Source organism: Camelus ferus, chromosome 10, assembly GCF_009834535.1.
Source record: "Camelus ferus isolate YT-003-E chromosome 10, BCGSAC_Cfer_1.0, whole genome shotgun sequence".
Lineage (NCBI taxonomy): Eukaryota > Metazoa > Chordata > Mammalia > Artiodactyla > Camelidae > Camelus > Camelus ferus.
Window position 1 is genome coordinate 32,837,474 of NC_045705.1, and position 20,983 is coordinate 32,858,456.

General features: G+C 36.3%; 2 protein-coding genes across 2 annotated transcripts; both read left to right on the top strand.

The window, feature by feature from the left end:
• On the top strand, positions 1–1,145 carry LOC106728772 (putative olfactory receptor 5AK3). Its single transcript, XM_032490451.1, has one exon. The coding sequence runs from the start codon at positions 1–3 to the stop codon at positions 928–930; it is 930 nt and encodes a 309-aa protein (XP_032346342.1). The 3' UTR covers positions 931–1,145.
• Positions 1,146–12,282: 11,137 nt separating this feature from the next.
• Positions 12,283–13,125, top strand: LOC102518182 (putative olfactory receptor 5AK3). The gene has a single exon (XM_014568288.1). It carries the CDS (start codon positions 12,283–12,285, stop codon positions 13,123–13,125), a length of 843 nt encoding a protein of 280 aa, XP_014423774.1.
• Positions 13,126–20,983: the final 7,858 nt, after the last annotated feature.

Here is a 20,983-nt window from a genome sequence, read left to right on the forward strand (position 1 = left end):
ATGACACAAGGAAATAGCACTGAAGTGACTGAATTCTTTCTTCAGGGATTTGGTGCCCAACACAAGTTTCAGTATGTCCTCTTCACTGTATTTTTGGTCATCTATGTGACCACCATGGTGGGTAATAGTGGAATGATCCTACTCGTCAAGACAGATTCCAGACTTCAGACACCCATGTACTTTTTCCTACGACATTTGGCTTTTGTTGATATCTGTTACAGTTCTGCTATCACTCCCAAGATAATGCAAAACTTCATAGCTGAAAACAAATCAATATCATTCAAGGGCTGTGTCATGCAATTATTGGTTTATGCAACATTTGCAACGAGTGACTGTTACCTCCTGGCAGCTATGGCAGTGGACCGTTACGTGGCCATCTGTAACCCACTTCGCTATCCCATGGTCATGTCCCGAAGAGTCTGCATCCAATTGGTAGCTGGTTCATATGTCATGGGCACAATAAATGCTTCTGTGCACACAGGGTTTACATTTTCAGTGTTCTTCTGCAAGGGCAACACCATCAATCACTTCTTCTGCGATGTTCCTCCAATCCTTGCCCTCTCATGCTCCAACATTGACATCAACATCATGCTACTTGTAGTCTTTGTGGGATTTAACTTGATGTTCACCGTGTCAGTCGTCATCTGTTCCTACACATGTATCCTGGCTGCCATCCTCAAGATGTCTTCTACTGCAGGGAGGAGAAAAGCCTTCTCCACGTGTTCCTCCCACATGACAGCAGTCACCATTTTCTATGGGACCCTCTCTTACATGTACTTACAGCCTCATTCTAAAAATTCCCAGGCGAACATGAAAGTAGCCTCTGTATTTTACAGCATTGTGATTCCCATGTTGAACCCCCTGATCTATAGTCTGAGAAATAAGGAGGTAAAAGAAGCTCTAAAAGTGATGGGGAAGAAATTCTTCTAGATTGGATCCCAAGGGTTAGAATTCAGCACACCAAAGTATGCAGTAGAGATGTTTGACCATATTTAATGTTTCTGAAATAGGGAACCTGTTCACCTCTTAAACCAATGCTACCTCCTTCAGTGGATAATTTCTTAGAATGTAATAAATATAGTGACATCTCATGGGACTAATTTTTCAGTTATATATTTTGAGAAACATCACATACTACCCATGAAGAACTGTTTTAAGCTTATTTAAAATATTAAGGAATATGTGTAGACTTTACAAAGTATAGAGTTATTACAAATATATTGTAGATATGTTCTTAAAGACTGTATTTTGCATATAATCAATATTAAAATTGAAGTTCACTGTTCCCTATCCATCTAAACAAGTTTCCTAAATTATCTATGAAGAGGCTCTTCATATGTTCTGTTCCAATTGTTGTGTAAACCAGAATGCAAAATAAACATAGTGCTTTGAAAAGCACCTTATGGCTCAGGCCATTGTACTTCCTACTTACAGCACTTGAAAACACTTACTTTTTATGTGACATTGTGACTTGTTTTTTCATTAGTTACCCTCTTTATTTTGAATCCTTCCTTTTCTTGAGGAAGTTAAGGAAACTTCTAGAAATAAAGAAACTTCTCTATTGGAGAGACAGAAAACCTAGAATGTAAGTGGATCTAAAATGGCAGTGGTCATTCATTTATGAAAGGTATACCAATCATTTTAGACCAGACAGAAAACTTTAAACTTAGAAATGAAGCGAGAAGTTCAAGAGTCCAAGAGTGCTTTGAATCAGGAAGACAAACTGTTAACAGAAAAAACTTTAGCACATGGATTGTGGGTAAGTGATGGAAATCCTCACATAAATCTAAAGCTGCCATGCTAGCTAGATGAAAGAGGAAGTTTCATATTAAAGTAATGGCAGCCAATCTAATGAACTGGCCAGAGAATGTACTGTAAGTAACAACACAGGGAGAATTGGGCAAGAAAAGAATATATTTTTTTCAAGTACATTATCCTACATAAATTCTAAGAGATGAGTTAAAATTAACCTGAAGTCAATGCAGCATGACCAGAATCTGCCCAGCAAAACTCTACCTTTAGAAAGAAAGAGATCTTGTATCCAGGGCAGATCCATGTGTCTTCAAAGATCAGGACCAGGGACAATAGCTGGAGATTCATGGAAAGTACAGAGGATTTCCTGAGACCCTGGAGGGGAAAACTGGAGACTAATGTACAGCATGGTGACTGTAGTTAAAACGCAGTGCTATATACTTGAAATTTGCTTAGAGAGTAGATTTTAAGCATTGTCACCGCAGGAAGGAGAGAAGGAAGGAAGGAAGGATAGGAAGGGAGGAGGGGGAAAGGGAGGATAAGAAGGATAGGGAGGGAGGAGGGTGGAAGGAAGAGGAAGGAAGGAAAGGAAAGAAAGAAAAGTTTAAATATGTGAGGTGATGGATATTTTGAACTTAATTGTTATGATCATTTTACTATGTATATCTATATCAAAATACCAAGTATATACCTTAAGTATATACAAATGTTATCAGTTATACCTCAAGTAAATTTGGGAGGGAGGTGATCAAGCAAAGAAGAACTTAGTGCACATTGTTAAGTCTAAGTGGCCAAATTGGAAATAGGGCACAAAATGGAGAGTTGTGTAGTACTAGGCATTGAATACCTAAGTGAAAGAAACCCCAAAAGGAAATAAACTGAATGGTAAATGGACAAAAGTAGCAAAAATCCCAGAGGCTTATGTAAGGACGAAACAGTTGATGTGGGTTCTGACACAGGAACAATTAGCAATTGTTAGCACTTGTCCAAGAGAGAGACATCCCTTCTGGCATTGTGTAGAGTAGCAGTGGTCTGATGTTACATAATCACATATGTTTCATAAATCATCAGCTGCCTTTAAGCTGTTTGGGGCCGGTCAAGACTGAGGGGAGCAGGAAATACAAACCCCCATCTTGAGTGAACCAGTATTCTGTGCATCCATTCAGGTTTTTTGTTTGTTTGTTGGTTTGGTTTGGTTTTTTTGTTTTGTTTTGTTTTGTTTTTTTGCAATTTCAAACATTTACTGAGGGTAGTGTAGAATCACAGGGCACCCACAATTGAATCAGGTACTAGCAAGAGATTTAGGAAGCACCTAAATCACTAAAGAAATAATAATAATAACTTGTTGACCTAATTCCAAGGAATCACAAGGATAGAAGTAGGGCTCGTTCCCAGCCTAGAACAGCAGCCCGGGAGCCAGGGAGAACCAACTGGAAGAGTAGCTGGAGGCTGAGACAGGATGAACGCTAAGCAAATATCCACGAAGCAGAAGCCCAAAGCTCAACCGTTAAGAGGACACCCTCCTAAAAAGTGAAATTAGTAAAGAGTAAAATGAAAAAAATTTTGATACACACAACAACTTGGATGAATTTCCAGGGAATTAAGCTCAGTTTAAAAAAAAAAAGCCAAACCCCAAAGTTGTACACTGTATAGTTCTAGTTATAGAACATATTTGAAATGACAAAATTATAGAAGTTGAGGACAAATGAATGGGTACCAGGGTTAGAGATGGAGTGAAGTAAGGGCTGGGTGAGGTGTAGGGTGTGTTCTAAAAGAACAATACATGGGATCCTTGTTTGCAACTGTTCAGTATCTCGACCGGGGTGATGACTATAGAAATCAGCATGGATCATAAAAATTTTTAGCAGGGGAGGGATATAGCTCAGTGAAATCCATGCACAAAGTCTTAGGTTCAATCCCCAGTACCTCCATTAAAAAAGAAAGAAAGAAAAGAAAAATTTATAGAACTTATTACAAACACACACACACACACAAATGAGTTTGGAGGAAACTGGAGAAATCTGAATAAAATCAGTGCAATGCATCAATGCCAATATCCTGGTTGTGATATTATACTATAGTTCTGCAAAATGTTACTATTAGTGGTATATTAGTTTTCTATTGCTGCTGTAACAAATTACCAAAAAGTTTAATGGCTTAAAACAACACAGATTTATTATCTTAGAGTTCTGGTAGTCAGAAGTTCCAAATGGGTCTCTAGATCAAGTGTTAGCAGGGCTCTATTTCTTTGTGTGTAAACTAGAGGAGAATCCATTTTCCTGATTTCTTTTCAGCTTTTAGAAGCCACCTGTATTCCCTGACTTATAGCTTATTTTCTCCATCTTCAAAGCCAACATCATAGCATCTTCAGATCTCCCTCTGACTCTCACTCTTCTACCCTCCTCTTCCAATTTTAGGGATTCTTAGAAAACTCCGAGTAGTTTCTTGATCTCAAGGTCAGCTAATTCGTACCCTTCATTCTATCTGCAACCTTAGTTGCTCTTTGCCACGCAGTCTAATGGGTTTACAGATTCCAGGTGTTCGTAGATGAAGATTCTTTGGGAACTGTTACTCTGCCTATCACAGGAGGAATCTGGGCAAACTGTACAATGGATCTCCATCTGTTATTTCTTACAACTGCACATAAATCTATAATCATCTCAATAATTCAACTGTAAAATATTTCATGAAAATATTTTTAATCTATCCTGTGATTAACTTCTTTTTGAACTGTGTTGCTCATTATTTTCTCATACACACACACACATCATCTACCATCCTGAGCTTGCCCTCGGGAATAGGGGAAGTAAAGGACTTCTGTCACAGATGTCTTGCTCCTGACAGCTCTTATCTTTTCTTTAGGGCTCCCTCTTGCATGTACTTACAGTCTATATCTACCAACTCTCAAGAGTAGGGAAAACATCCTTATTGTGTGGCATTACGATTCCATGTTAAATCTCCTCATCTACTGACTATGAAATGAGGAAGTAAAAGAAGCTCTCAAATCAATAAGGATTAAGTCCTTCTTGCTTGGGCATAAATCTGACACCGAGTGCCAGAGGAATCCAAGCAGGGTGTTCTTCTGCATTAGCTGATGTCACATTGGCCATAGCAAGTCACATAGCCAACCCAGATTCAAAGAATTGGAGTCACTGACTACCACTTAATGGAAGGACCTGCAACATCACATTGAAATGATGTGCCTGCCTTGAAGGAAATAATTTGTGACCTGATTTATAACCTACCAGAACATGTTCCTGCCTGGAATAAATATTTTTTAGCTGACACCCTGATCAGGATATGATTTATACTGCCATAGGTGTGTGCATGACAAAGACTCAAATTTAATCTCTGTAAACATAATGATAATTTGTCTTTTGCTCATTATTATGTCCCCAGCATCCATTAATTAAGGAATACATTATGTGCTCATTAAGTGCTTACTAAAAGAATGAGCAAAGAATACACACAAAAATTTGACTATGGCCCCACAATGAGAAAAAAATACTAGCTACAGCCCAGTACAGCTAACTGTTCTTATAACATCTCACGTTGCATCCCAGGTTGCTGTGTCCACCAACTGTCTCTAAGACATTATGATAAAGGCTCAGTTCTTCAACCAAAATTTGAGATCAAGGAATAGCAAAGATGGCTAACTTTGTTAGTCTAGACCAAAATGGAAGAAAAGATGGTATCACACGTAAAAGTTTTGAACAAGAATGACATGGAGAAGAGAAAACTTTAAAAAGCTGAAAGACAAAGAATCTCTTCACCACCACTAGTCATGGCAAAATATACTGGTTTTTCTGCCCACTCTCCATTCTCCTCTCATTCCACCCTTAAAAACCCAGTGTTATGTGGCAGGTGATGCAGCCAGATAAACAGGTACTTATTCCTAGCTTCCACTGGAGCTAGAGTGGTACGTGTCATAGTTTACGTCCCTGAGATGTGGCCTTGGGTAAAGGTAATGTATGTAGGGGTGTGTAGTGAAGAATTAACCTTATCTGAAGAAAGGTCCCAACTTTGTCTCCACCCACTGGGAAGTGACCTCAAAGACCCTGAAATGCCATCCTTAAGAGGAGTGGCTTGGTTTGCCTGGAGGCTTTGGCCACTGGACAGTCCAACAGTGTGATTTATGATCAGGGCTTTGGGATGTGCCCTATCAGCTCCAAACTCCAGAGGAAATGGGGACTAAAGGTATAACCATGAACCTGATTGAGAACTAAAGATCAGCCACATGAGCAGTGACAGAGAGCCCCAAAAGGAACTGTGGACACTGAAGGTTCAGGTGAGCTTCCTGACTTGGCCACAGTCCATGCGTACAGCCACATGTTGACACTCCAGCAGGTACTGTGTCCCCGAGGACAATGAAAGCTTCAAGTTTGGAACCTCACAGAATTTACCATCTATATATGTTTATCGAGGTGGTTATAATTTGTGTCTATTTGCTGTAGTAAAATTGGAATGTATGTGTAGTGGTTTCCAGTTGTGTTCGTTCAGGCTCTATTATAAATTACATAGACTGAGTGGCCTCTAAGGTACAGAAATTCTTGGCCATCTGAATTTCCTCTTTGTAAAAACGTGTGTTCAATTTTTCTACCCATTTTTTAATCAGATTGTTTGGGCATTTTTTTTTTTTTGATGTTGAGTTGTATGAGCTGTTTATATATGCTAGCTATTCACCCCTTATTGGTCGTGTCATTTGCAAATACCTTACCCATTCAGTAGATTGTCTTTTCGGCATCCTTTGCTATGCGAAAGCTTTTATGTTCAATCAGGTTCCATTTGTTTATTTTCCCTTTTGCTTCCTTTGCTAGGAAATAGATCCAAAAAAATTATAATCTTAAATTCAGATTAGCTTTGGATTTCTTTTTTCCAGATTGCCATGTCTTTTGCTGATTTGGGGGACAAGATCAATTTTCTAGACCTGAATACAACTTTATAGACATAGCAAGAATTGCTCAACCCGACTCACAACAAGAAAAAATTTTAAAGCCTTGCTCTATAACAAGGCAACACACACACAAAGTCCCTGATGACCGTAACATGATTAATTTTATTTCTCTAGAGGAAACTTAAAATGTTCTTCAGCTGAAAATAACTACTAAACATTGTTTATTCCAATTCCATTACAGCCCCTGGAAGCTCAGTTTCTCAAGGGAGCAAGTATCAGTCCCTTAGTCTCCAGCTTTAAACTCTCCAGTTAGAAAGAAACATACAGAGACATTGGTGGCCATCAGCCTGTGCCAGCTGCAGAAGGAAAATCTGGATGCAGCCCCGGTGTAAGTAAAAAAAAGGCAAACCCTGTTCTTCAAAACCAGCCACATGCCCTCCCAATGTGTTCTGGAAACAGCAGAGCAAAGGGGTCAGAGACAAAGTTCTAGTAAGTTTCAGCCAAGACCGGGAGTAATCACTTCATCCCTGGTGACACAATGGAAATGGAGTGAGGGACCTGAACTGGGCTGAGTGTTGCCTGAGAAGGATGTGGATGAACAAATGATTGAAAGATTGAATGAATGAATGGATGAATGAATGAATGATACTATATACCTTCAGTGTATTATTTGACTGTGTTATGATCAGTTTTGAGCTCCCATTCAGCGCCTGGCCCTGTGCTGGGAATTTTACACAAATCACCTTGCCTTAAGTCACATCACTGCAAACCAGACTTCACTCTTACTCTTCCTTTTCTGTTTCAAAATACTTAAGGCTATTTTTAAAAGGAAAGTTGATGAAGTTTATAAATTTAAAGACTTTCTCTCCCCACTCCCATTCCCAAGGATAACCACTTGTATGTTTGGTGTGAATTCTTTCTGAGCTTTTTCGTGGGTAAGGAAAATGAGAAAAACAGAGTTGGGAGTGAAAGGAATTTTTATTTTGAAAGGGTCTACACTCTGTATATTATTCTGCAGCTTGTTCTGCTCATTTGAAAACAACATGAGCACCGTTCATAAAACATATATGAAAGTATATATATTCCTCATACTTTTTGGACTCTGTATTGATCCATAATACGAATCTGCTCTGACTTGTTTAACCCTATCCAAACTTCTGCTATTGTACACATTGTTACGATGAACATTATCAACTTCTCAGTAATTCTGTGATCCACATTTTGTAGAGGGTGGAATTGAGAAGAAAGGAATCTAAATCCTTTTCCTCTAAGAGATGGTGCAACCAGAATTTGAACCCAGCCATGCCTGTCTCCCTTCTACTGCACAGTGCTGGGTATAAATGAAGCTTGAGAACCTCCAGGGTTCAGTACAGGATAAGAGGTTCAAAATGCTCAGGTACTTGGCTTGACAGTGTGTGTGTCCCTTGTACTGGTTTTCCAGAGCTCTTGAAAATTGTCTCCATATGTCATACATTTTATTTTAATTCAAAAGGAATAAATTAATATGGTAAATGTCATTATCTCATAAAGATTCTAGTTTAAGTGGACACACAACCAGTGCTAGCTTCCTCTGGCAAATGCTTCCACACACTGCATGGAAGCCTCCTCGAAAGGGTTGCAGTTAATCTGTTTTACAATAAATTTAACCTGAGGAGGCAGCTCACACATACTTATTGGCCCGTGACCATCACTAAATGTTGAAAGAGAAGAATTGTTTCTTGTTCCAGCACCACAGAGTTACCCCACTCTGTTTATTTCTCAAGATGTTTGAGAGAACCAGATTGCCCACATCGCCACAGGTGGGTTTGCTGTACTCCCCACCTCTAAAGGCACCTTCTTATCCCAAACTGACCCTCCCGTCCATGGAGCTACAGCCCTGCCCGGAGTTACCCACATCAGAGTGAGGAGCCCTCTACTGAGGTTTGGGGGTGGGGTTTTGTCTTTGTGAGAAACTTCTGTCCTTCTGTCCTTGCACAATATTTAAGATGTACAAAATTATACGTAAAAGAATTCAACCATTCATGTAGCCACCATCTAACTTCTGCACCTTACTTTTTATTACTGATTTATTTAATAGTTTATATTTTACTATATTCAAAGATGCTGCTATGGATTTTCTTATATGTATATAAGTATATTTACACGTACACATATTCATACATATATTTACATGTGTATGTAAATGTGTGTACATATCCTTGTTTACATGGTCAAAAATTAATCTAGATTATATCCCTACAGTAAACATTCTGGACCCAGGGACATAAATGTTTAATTTTACTAGTATTTCCAAATTTGTCTCCAACATGAATATGCAAATTTACTTCTACAAAAAAAAAAAAAGCGAGTCCACATTCTCCCCTAAAGTTTGCATTTTAGAGGCTAAGGACTATAAAATTATATTTCCATGCAATATTAATACATTGCCTTACCAGTGAGCTGTGTGTATATATATCCATGTATATCCATATTTCTATTGACTATTTAAGATTTTCCTTCTATAAATATTCTGATTATGTCTTTTGGGAATTTTTACCTTGGGGAAATTCATAGAAATCACTTAAACGTACTGGATACTAATTGTTTGTCATGTATATGTGTTGCAAACAAACTCACCTGAGTAAATTTCCAGTCAGTATCTAATCTTTCCTTTTTAAAATGTTGGTGTTTTTAAAGTTAAATTTTCAATGTTTTACATTTTGTGCACTTAAGTCTTATTTAAATTTTTTACTTCGTAGCTAAGTCATAGATATTCTGTTATGCTTTAATCTTACAACTTTACAATTTAAATCTAATTCATTTAGAATTGATAAAATGAGAAGTAGAAATATAACATAACATTTCATACATACAAGCATTTACAGCACCGTAGTTTAATGGGCCATTTTTCATTGTTGCACGTGCCACTGTTCTCATACTTGAAGCTTCAGTGCCTTGTGGGCCTGTTTCTGGGCTTTCTAACAGTTCCATTGACCTGCTTGTCTCTCCTCACACCAGTGCCACACTGTCTCTATTATTGTAGCTTTATATTAAGTTCTGATTTCTGATAGGGCAAATCCCTCCCTTTTATCCATTGAAATTCTCTTAGCTATGTTTAGCTCTTTTCTCTTCCATAATACATTTTATAAGTTTTGAAGGTGTACTTGAAATTCTCTCAAGCATTTTGCTGAAATTGCATTGAACTTATGAATTAATATGAGGGGAAATACCACATTGGTACAACTTGGTCATGACTGATGCTGGAGAATACTTCGTCCCTACTCCTGATGTTTCTCTCCTGCAAAAAGAACTGAATCTGTGTAATCACGGCCACCCTTGTCCCCATTTTATTCACTGCCTTCCTAGAAAGGTGGAGGGGCTTATCTGATTGTTAAATCTGAGAACAACCTGGCGCGCCCTGCTCTGCCCTAACCCTCAGGAGCAGCCAGGCTGTTGAAGCCCACGGGCCCCTGCATTTCAGAGGTGCTTCCCCACAGTGTGCAAGAGGGCTGCCCGCGTCACTGCCACCAAGACTGGGTGGATAAGCCTGTCTGCTTACAGTGTTCATTGGGAGCAAGCAACTTGACTAATAAGCTTGAAGTTTTCCCCCAGGTGTCTGAAGGTGATATAATGGTCTCCATATATACACGCCATCTTTTATTTCTCAACTTGTTCAAATCCTGGGAAAGGAAGAAAATAGCTTTTCACTTGGACCCTTCTTTGAAACCCTAGCAATCAGTTGTTTAATGTATTAATGAATTTGATTATTGAACGTATATTTTTAAAGCAGTTTCCATCTATATTCACAAGTGAAATTGGTTCTAGTTTTTTTCTCAGAATTTACTTAATTGGGTTTCAAGGTTGCACTTGCCTCATGAAATTAGTTGGGTAATATTTTCTTTGAGACTTACAGGAAAAGATTATATAATGCTAGACTTATCTGCTCCATAAATGTTTCGTAGTAGTTTCTGTAAAATAGTTGGGTCTAGGGTCTGTGTGTAAATTTTTAAATAACAAGTCAAATTATATAATTGTTTAAAATATTTAAGTATTTTGCACACACATACAGAGACTCACATAGAATACAGTAAGTATCTTCTTAGTCTTATTTCTTTTGTAAAAAAATAAATATTGAGAGAACACAAACATTTATCAAATTATTTGTATGATATGAAAAGTCATAATGCCACAAATAACATATGCCAGCAACGCAGTATAAAACAGGAAAAAAAAGTTTTCTTATTGCTTTTTACTCTCCTGGAAAAATAAGCTAAGGAAAGAAATGACCTTTATTCAATTATTTTTTTAAAAGAAACTGTAAGGGAAAAAATGATAGTTATTTTAAATTTAAGTATTTCATTACAAAAAGGATATCATAGACAAAATTAGTAGATGGTAGAATGTGAGAAAGATTTAAGTCAAAAACTGACAAGTGATTCAAATCTTGGATAAACATAGACCATCTGCAATCAACTCAAAAGAAAATTTTACCAAAAAAAATTAACAAGCAATTTACAAAACAATAGAATCCCAAAATTCTAGGAACATTAAATAATGATCAAATTTACTTGTAATTAAAGGGAAAAAAAAATAAAATCAGATATCACCTATTACATCTATTTTCCTGGCTAAAAAAAATTAGGAAAATACCAGTATTCACTAGGAAGTGAGGGTGTGGAATCCCCATACTCAAATAATAGGAGTGTGCACTGGTGTAGCCATTATGAAAAGTGATTTGAAAAAACTTGGTTAAATCAAATATGTGCATATGATCAGACTCAAAAAATTTGTCTGTAGGAAAATCTCCCAGAAAATTTTTCACACTGAGTTATTTGTAGTGAAGACAAATTGCTGGCCATCTGCTATCCTTCACTACGAAAGCACATAGATAAATTATGATGGATGGACACCATAGAGCAGTGCTACTCAATGTGTGGTCCATGTACCAATACCAGTCCTTGGACTCTCTGCTTTCACTGTATGATGAGACACTACTGAAAGTGAGATTGAGCATTCAAACTATCACAAAATTTTGACAATTTTGATACATTTTCACTGTTTTTGCAAAAGTATGGGGCACAACAGATCATAAATCTTACAGAGAACATTATCATTTACCATTAATACTTTGATAAACACTTCTGTGAAAGACTCTATGTGCCCATGAGTCCATCATGGCACAGAAGAGTTACTAAGCAAGGGAAAAGGATAAATGAAAATATAAAGATAATTAAGAATAAGATAATATAGAACTTCATGTGTATGCCAAGATTTTAAATATAATGATTAGTATTTTGGCAAATTAGGGTTTCTAACTGAAACATAGAGAGTATAAAAGAAAGCACAGGTAAATAAAATATGTTCTAACATGTTCCCTAATTGATATATTTATTAAATACCGTCAGTTTGCACACTGAGAACATAGCTAATGGTCCATGGCAACTTCCCCAAACTATAGATGAAAATATCTAAGTCAGGTTCAAGGTTCAGCCTTTCAACTCGAGGTCAGTTATGTCATGGAAAATATTCTCTGACTTACCTGTAAAATTAAATATACCATTTCCAATTCCATGATTAGATAAATATTCAGAATGGTCTTACATTCTCTGCTCTTCTTTCTTTGCACCTTTTCAGCTAATATTTCATCTTTGCTACCCATGGAACAAAACAATGGCACCAAAGTCACTGAATTCATTCTCCTGGGATTTGCTGGTCAACACAAGTCTTGGCATGTCCTCTTCATAGTATTTCTAGTGATCTATGTGCTCACCCTAGTGGGTAACATTGGCATGATCCTACTTACCAAGATTGAGTCTTCCCTTCACACTCCTATGTACTTTTTCCTCCAAAACTTGGCTTTTGTTGATCTCTGCTACACCTCTGCTATCACTCCCAAGATGCTGCAAAATTTTGTAGTGACAGAACAGTCCATCTCATTTGTAGGATGTATAGTGCAATTACTTGTCTATGGTGCTTTTGCAACAAGTGACTGCTTCATCCTGGCTGCTATGGCAGTGGACCGTTACGTGGCCATCTGTAACCCACTCCGCTATCCAACAGTCATGTCCCAGAGAGTCTGCATTCAACTTGTAGTCGGCTCATACTTCATGGGTTTCCTAAATGCTTCTGTAAACACAAGTTTTATTTTCTCACTGAATTTTTGCACATCCAATAAAATTAACCACTTCTTCTGTGATGAACCCCCAATTGTTGCCCTCTCCTGCTCCAATATTTACTTCAGCGTCACGCTACTAGCAGCCTTTGTGGGGTTTAACTTGATGTTCACTGTAGGCGTCGTCATCTTTTCCTACATATTTATCCTGGCTGCCATCCTGAAGATCTCTTCAGCTGCAGGGAAGAAAAAAGCCTTCTCCACGTGTGCCTCCCATCTGACAGTGGTCACCATTTTCTATGGGATGCTTTCTTACATGTATCTGCACCATAGTACCATAGAGTCTCAGAGCAAGAAAAAATGGCTTCTGTGTTTTATGGTGTTATGATCCCCATGTTAAACCCCTTCATCTACAGCCTGAGAAACCAAGACATGAGAGAAGCCCTGAAAGGGGTTAGAAAGAAGTTCTTCTAGATTGAACATCAGTTACTAACTCAACGTGGTTCAACAAGCAAACCAATAGTTCTCTCTCATTTCTCCACCACAGAAGAGATGGCAAATATCTGTGGGTTACAAAGGCATTCCTTGATTTTATCAGTAGATCTGAAATGTAATGAAAACATCTTAAATGAGTAAATAAGTTTCTAATTCATGTATTTCTTACAGAGAAAGCATATGAAAAGGTCTTTTATATTGCTTTTGTATCCTTTGAGGAGCTCTCTTTTCAAATACCTGCCTTTAAAATAGAAAAGAAAAATAAAGGAATGTGTGCAATCAATGTTATAAAATACCCCCAACAGCTGTAGTGTAAATACGCAACAGAGCAAAAACTTTTCTGATTTCCCTTAAGAGGTACTGTTACTCTTGCTATTACTCTCTAAGCCATTTTAGTATTGCAAGGAATTATTTAAAGAAATTCTCCATTTCTTTGGAGAGAATGTACAGAAAAGAAAGTGGAAAATAAGAACAGTTTGATGGATTCTCAAAATGTTACGGAAAAATGTGTTACAGCTCCGTGTTACAGCTCAGTTGTGACAGCAACCTGGATCCAGGCGAGAGACCAAGCAGCATTCGGAGAATTGGAGAACTCAGGTTTATTACACCAGCGGGCCCAGAGGAGTTAACACTCCAAGCTCTGGACCCTGCTTGTAGGTTTACACGGGCCTTTATAGGCTGCCAGTTTTACACTTTGCAACATCATATGCAAATAAAGTATAACAGAAGTTGACCAACCAGGAACAAGCTTTGTAGAAATAGACCAATCAGGAGTGAGAGAAATAACCAATCAGGAGTGAGCTCCATGCAAATAAAGTACTACAAATGGACCAATCAGAAGTTAGGGAAGTGGACCAATCAGAAGTGAGAGTAATAACCAATCAAGAGTGAAGGAAATAACCAATCAGAAATGAGCTCAGGGAACCAACAGAATTTTAGGAGTAAGTAAGCCGTTTCAAAGGCAAAAAGAGAGAAAGCCTCTGGGCCAGGGAACTGGATGGTGCTGGCAGGAGAGTAGTGGCCCTGCTTGGGGGTCCTGCCTGTCGTTTTTATAGGGCTTCCCGCCTCAATACATATTTGCACATTAGGGAGCAATATCCCTCCTTTCTATGCATGGTCTCTAACCAGCTAGAAAACTGGCACAGTAAGTAGGCAAATATGGATCATATCAATTCATTATCAGTAAAATTTTATTTTAAATATAACCCTCTTGCAAAAGTACAAATCTAATGCAGAGTTTGGTGCTACAGAATAAACTCATTTATCTAGAATTGATGCTTTATTTCCCTCAATCTCCAAGAGTGGGGAGGGATGAAAGAATCCAAGTTAAATATGAGAAGTCATACCTGGGCTTGGACATGAGTGTTCTGTTGACTTGGGAGAAGATAGAATCAAGCACACACCCATCATATGGAAAGGCAGTGTTAACAAAAAGATTGAGGTCACATATATTTCTTCTCTCCACCTCACTAATCAATTAAACTGTAGGAAGTTGTGAGTGAGAGGATTGGCAGGATGGGAGTTCTCTGCCTTTCTCAACATTTCCAGAAGCTCCAAATAGATGGGCTGATGCCATATCACTGTGATTTAGAGCCAGTCATAACCCAAACAATACCAATAGAAACCAAGTCCATGCAGCAGGGTGCAGTACCAGAGAGGACTCCCAAAATTTGGTAACTGATTTTTCTTAGGGTTGCCAGTGACCTGCCCATATTTCCCTCTGCAGAAAGAGACTCCGTTTTCTTTCTGTAAGCAAATCCTTTCCTGCGAGTGGAGGAGAGGTCTTCATCCTTACTACCCTGAACCATCCCTGGAGATGGGGACAGTTCTAACTTTCGCTATCCTCTTGTGACTCCTTATAGAATCATTCTAAAATGCACTGTCTATAAATGCCTTGAAGAGGAATTGGACTGTGCATAAATATGAATGGAAAAAAATATATGCTTTCAATAATATTCATAAAGTGAAAAGTAGGAAATACATGGATGAAGAAAAATGCAATAATAATAGTAAATTTACTTCTTCCAGTCCATGACAGATCAAATTGAGAAAAAAAGTTTTTAAAAAGTTACAGAAGATCTATTTGAGATAATTAGTGAGAACAAACCCACATACAGAAATTCTATATTATTAAAGCCCACCAATCAAACATGCCTGGAGTCGAAGTTTAGGAGACACAATTTTGCTTCCGCAACACACACTCCATAGGGGCTGTGGACAACTTAACAAGAGGGTATAGGAAGGAGCTTTTTATAGGGTGTGGGCTTTGCTGAATGTTTCCAAGTATGGATTACAAATGCAGGTACTCTCTCTTTTGGATACTGTCAAAGAGCTGGGATAGATCAGCAACTTGGTATCTCAGTAAGCATTGCTCAAGAGGTGGAAGGAATAAAGTAGAAAAAATTATGTCATTGGCAAGAAGGAGTCTCAGTCACTTAGAAGAAGGAGTTGTTAGTCTTTTTATCGTTGCCTTGTGGACAAGGGAGGTCCGGTTAGAAACATTTTCTCATTGGCTTTTTGTGACCATTAACATCGTGTTAGATGTACCACAGTCTGATATATTGGCAGAACTGATTTTCATCTTCATAATAACTTGAAATCAGAAAAACATCTTTTTTCCTTCTCTTCTTTTTCTTTCTTTCTTCCATTCTTTCCTTTTCTTCCTTCCTCTCTTCCTCCTTTCCTCCTTCCTTACGTATTTTCTTTTTATTGTGTGCCCATGGAATAATTATAGAAATACAATAAATTGCAAAAGTCAGAAAGAGTGTATAAAATTTCCTCTGCTTCAAAGACCTAGAACTAGAGTTTAATAATAAAGCTTGCAAGTGAAAACACCTAAAATTCTACACCTTATAACTGAAAAGTCTGATTTAAACAAAACTTAAGTGAAGATGAAATAAAAATAATATTGCCAAATATCTATAAAACAATAATTCAGAACCATTACATAAATATCTATAAACTACAAGAGGTTTTCAAATAAAATTTTATAACTCTATAAATACTACTTTTAATAAATAGGAAATAATAATAAATTAAGTAAGCATACATTTTAAGACGAGAAAATAATGTAAGGAAAGGAGAAGAGAGTAATAATTATTTTTACATTAACATTTAAAATCTCTTAAATTACAGAAATAATAAATCCAAGAACTTATTCTCTGAAGCTTAAATTAACAATAAAATATATAAATCATTTGCTAATTTATCAAGCAGAGTAATACTGGAGAACAAAGAAGTTTTTTAAATGAGAGAATACATAACAATATACAAATGTATTACAGAATCTGATGGAATTTTTCTAAAGGATCACTAATTGCAAAAAACAATTACCATTGAAGAGATTCAAGAGGAATTAATTTGTAAGGAATAAAGTAGTGAAAGTGCAACTCTCTCCCCAAAAAAACACCAAGCCCTGGAGTTCTATACAAATATTAAGAAATAGACAATATTTCTTACAAGAGAATGATGCTTGAACTGTTGGAGAACGTGGGAAAAGAAGGAATGTTTCAAAATGATTTTTATAAACTAAGCAAACAAAGACAGCTCAAAAACTATAGCCCAGTGCCAGTCTCAAATATTAATATAAAAATTTATAATAAAAATGTCAGCACACACAAAGAAAAAATTTCAGCAGCATATTAAAAAAATAAGCCATAACCAAGTTTAGTTGTATTATAGGAGCACAAAATAATTTAATATTAGTTCATATAATAATGTATTAATTAATTTTTAAAAGATAAAGCATGAAATATGTTCAAAGATACTGAAAAATATTTGCTAAGAAAAACATTATTCTTAATCTCAGTGTTTAAGTAAAAGTTAAAATACCTCAACCCAAAGACTTGATTACATTTATAGGTAAACACTGAGAACATTCCACTTAAAGTCAAAAACAAACAAAATATGGTCTTGCTCAAAATTATCCTCAAAATTGTTCTGGAGCTACTGATCAAAGCACTTGGATTATAGAAATCAATAAAAATCAATAAATCAAAAAGGAGTGAAAATTATTATTTGAAGATGAGGATTTTTTTCTGGATATTACAGAGAATTAATTATTATAAACAACATAAGTCAATCATGTGGCTAGACAAAATTATTGTACATAAATCATTAAATTAATTAGAAAAACAATAAACTATAATAAATGAAAATATCAGTCTTATTCCTATACAACAGCAAATGTGGAAATGAATTTTTAATACCACTCACAATAACATCCAAAAGCATGAAATACATAGTGTTAAACTTGACAAAATATGTGGAGCATCTATGTGGTGATACCTCAAACGTTTCTGAGAACATCAAGAAATCCTGTATAAGCAGAAAGATATATCATGTTAAAAGAATTGGAAAACCCAATATTGTTAAAATGCCAGTTCTCACAGGATTGATCAATACTTTCGTGAAATTCCACCCAAAATGCAAGCAGGTTTTCTACAGAGATTGATAAGCTAATTCTAAAACTTAATTGGAAAAGAAAAAAACCTGGAATAGTCAAAAACATGTTTTAAATAAAGAGCAAAGTTGAATGATCTTTGCTACCTGATTTCAAGATTAACTAAAAGATGTAGTACATAAACCAGTCTTGTAAATCACAAGGAAGGTATATTGGCCAATGGGAAAATATAGAGTGAAAAAAATATATCAACAAATGCATGGCAAGTTAATTTTCAACAAAAGTACTAAGCCAATTCCATGATGATATTGGAAAAAAATAACTGTACAGTTGATCCTTTCTGCAATTTTCGAATTCATGAATTCAATCAACCACAGATAGAAAATACTATTTGACCCATATGGTGATTCCCTGGAAGACCATACTTGCAAGGCTGTCATTATTTGACCTAACTCAAAGCTCATTCAATGCAAAGAGACTTTTTTCCTGAGGGCATTTGTTAAAAACAAAATGATACAAGTGAACTAATTTATAAACCAGAAATAGACTCACAGACATAGAAACAAACTATGTTCCAGGGACATAAGGATGGTTCAACATATACAGATCAATCAGTGTGATACACCACATCTACAAAAGAAAGGATAAAAATCATCTCAATAGATGCAGAAAAAGCATTTGATAAAACTCAACATCCTTTTTATAATAAAAATTCTTACCAAAGTGGGTATAGAGGGAACATACATCAACATAATAAGGGCTATTTATGACAAACCCACAGCCAGCATAAACTCAATGGTGAAAAATTGAAAGCTTTCCCACTAAAATCTGGAACAAGACAAGGATGCCCAATCATCACTTCTATTCAACATAGTATTGGAATTCCTAGCCATAGCAATCAGACAAGAAAAAGAAATAAAAGGGACCCACATTGGAAGAGAAGAGGAAAAATTGTCACTATATGCAGATGAAATGATATTATATATAGAAAACCCTAAAGAATCCACACAAAAACTACTAGAGCTGATAAAAGAATTTGGCAAGGTAGCAGGATACAAGATTAACATACAGAAATCTGTTGCATTTCTTTACAGTAACAATGAAATATCAGAAAAGGAAATTTTAAAAACCACCCCTTTTAAAATCACATCAAAAAATGAAATACTTAGGAATAAACCTGACCAAGGAGGTGAAGGACTTATACATGCAAAATACATGCATTAAATAGGAAATTAAACATGATTTAAAGAAATGGAAAGATGTCTCATGCTCTTGGATTGGAAGAATTAATATTGTTAAAATGGCCATACTACCCAAAGCAATCTACAGATTTACTGTGACCCTATCAAATTACCCGGGATTTTTTTCACAGAAATAGAAGAATTCTAAATTTATATGAAATTACAAAAGACCTAGAATTGCTAAAGCAATACAGAAAAAAAAAATGAAGCTGGAAGCATTATTCTCCAAGACTTCAGACAATACTACAAAGCTGCAGTAATCAAAACAGTGAAGTATTGGCACAAAAGCATATGGATCAATGGAATAGAATAGAGAGCCTCAAAATAAACCCACAGACCTAGGTCATTTAGTCTTTGACCAAAGAATCAAAAATATACAATGGAGAAAAAACAGTCTATTCAGCAAGTGGTGTTGGGAAAACTGGACAGCCACATATAAATCAATGAAATTAGAACAAACCCTCATACCATACACAAAAATAAACTCAAAATGGCTTAAAGACTTAAACATAAGACAAGACACCGTAAGCCTCCAAAAAAGAACATAGGCAAAACATTCTCTGACATAAATCATAGCAATGTTTTCCTAGGGCAGTCTACCCAGGCAATAGGAATAAAAGCAAAAATAAACAAGTGGGATTTAATTAAACTTATAATCTTTTTCACAGCAATGGAAACCATAAAGAAAATGAAAAGACAATCTATAGAATGGGGCAAAATATTTGCAAATGATGTGACCAACAAGAGTTTAATTTCCAAAATATGCAATTCATACAACTCTGTATCAAAAAAAACAAACAACTCAAGCAAAAAAATGAGCAGAAAACCTAAACAGATATCTCTCCAAAGAAGACATACACGTGGCCAAAATACATATAGAAAGGTGATCAGTATTACTAATTATTAGAGAAATGTGATTCAAAATGACAATGAGGTGTCACCTCACACCAGTCAGAATGGCTGTCATCAAAAAGTCTACAAATAAATGCTGGAGAGAGTGTGGAGAAAAGGAAAACACTGTTGGTGAGAATGTAATTTGTTGCAGTTACTAAGGTAAACAGAATAGGACTTCCTCAAAAAACTAAAAATAGAGCTACCATATAATCCAGCAACCCCCCTCCTGGTTATATATCTAGAAAAAGTGAAAACTCTGATTCAAGAAGATTTGTGCACCGTTGAAAACTCTGATTCAAGAAGATTTGTGCACCCTAGTGTTCATATCAGCACTATTTACAGTAGCCAAGACATGGAAACAACCCAAGTGCCATCAACAGATAATAGTTTAAGAAGATGTGGTATACACAAACAATGTAATATTACTTAGCCATAAAAAAGAATGAAATATTGCCATTTGCAGCAACTTGTATGGACCTAGAGAATATCTTACTAAGTGAAGTAAGTCAAGGGAGAGATAAAAATATTATATAGTATCATTTATATGTGGGAAATCTAAAAAAATAACACAAATGAATCTATGTAAAAAACAGAAACAGACTCACAGACATAGAAGACAAATTTATGATTACCAAAGGGGAAAGGAGGAGAGGCATAAATTAAGAGTATGGGATTAACAGATACAGATACAAACTACTACCACAAACTATAGTAACAGATACAAACTACTATACATAAAATAGATAAGCAACCAGAATTTACTCTGTATCACAGGGAACTATATTCAATATCTTGTAATAACCCATAATGGAAAATAATCTCTGTGTGTATATATATATTTCTGAATCACTTTGCTATGCACCTGTAATTTTAAAAATATCATAAATCAACTTTACTTCAATTTAAAAAAAAAAAAAGTATCTCTGTTTGCCTGAAGGCTTTGGCCACTGGACAGTCTAACAATGTGACTTATAATGGAGCTTTGGGTATCGGTTCCAACCTCCAGAGGGACGAGGGACTAAAGGTATAACCCTGAACCTCCAGGAGGGAGTGAGAACTAAAGATCAGAGACATAAGCAATGACATAGAGCCCCAAAAGGAACTGTGGACACTGAAGGCTGAAGTGAGCTTCCTGAGGTGGCCCACTCCATGCGTATTACCATATGTTGACACCCAGGTGGGAAATGCATCCCTGGGGATGATGGAAGCTTCAA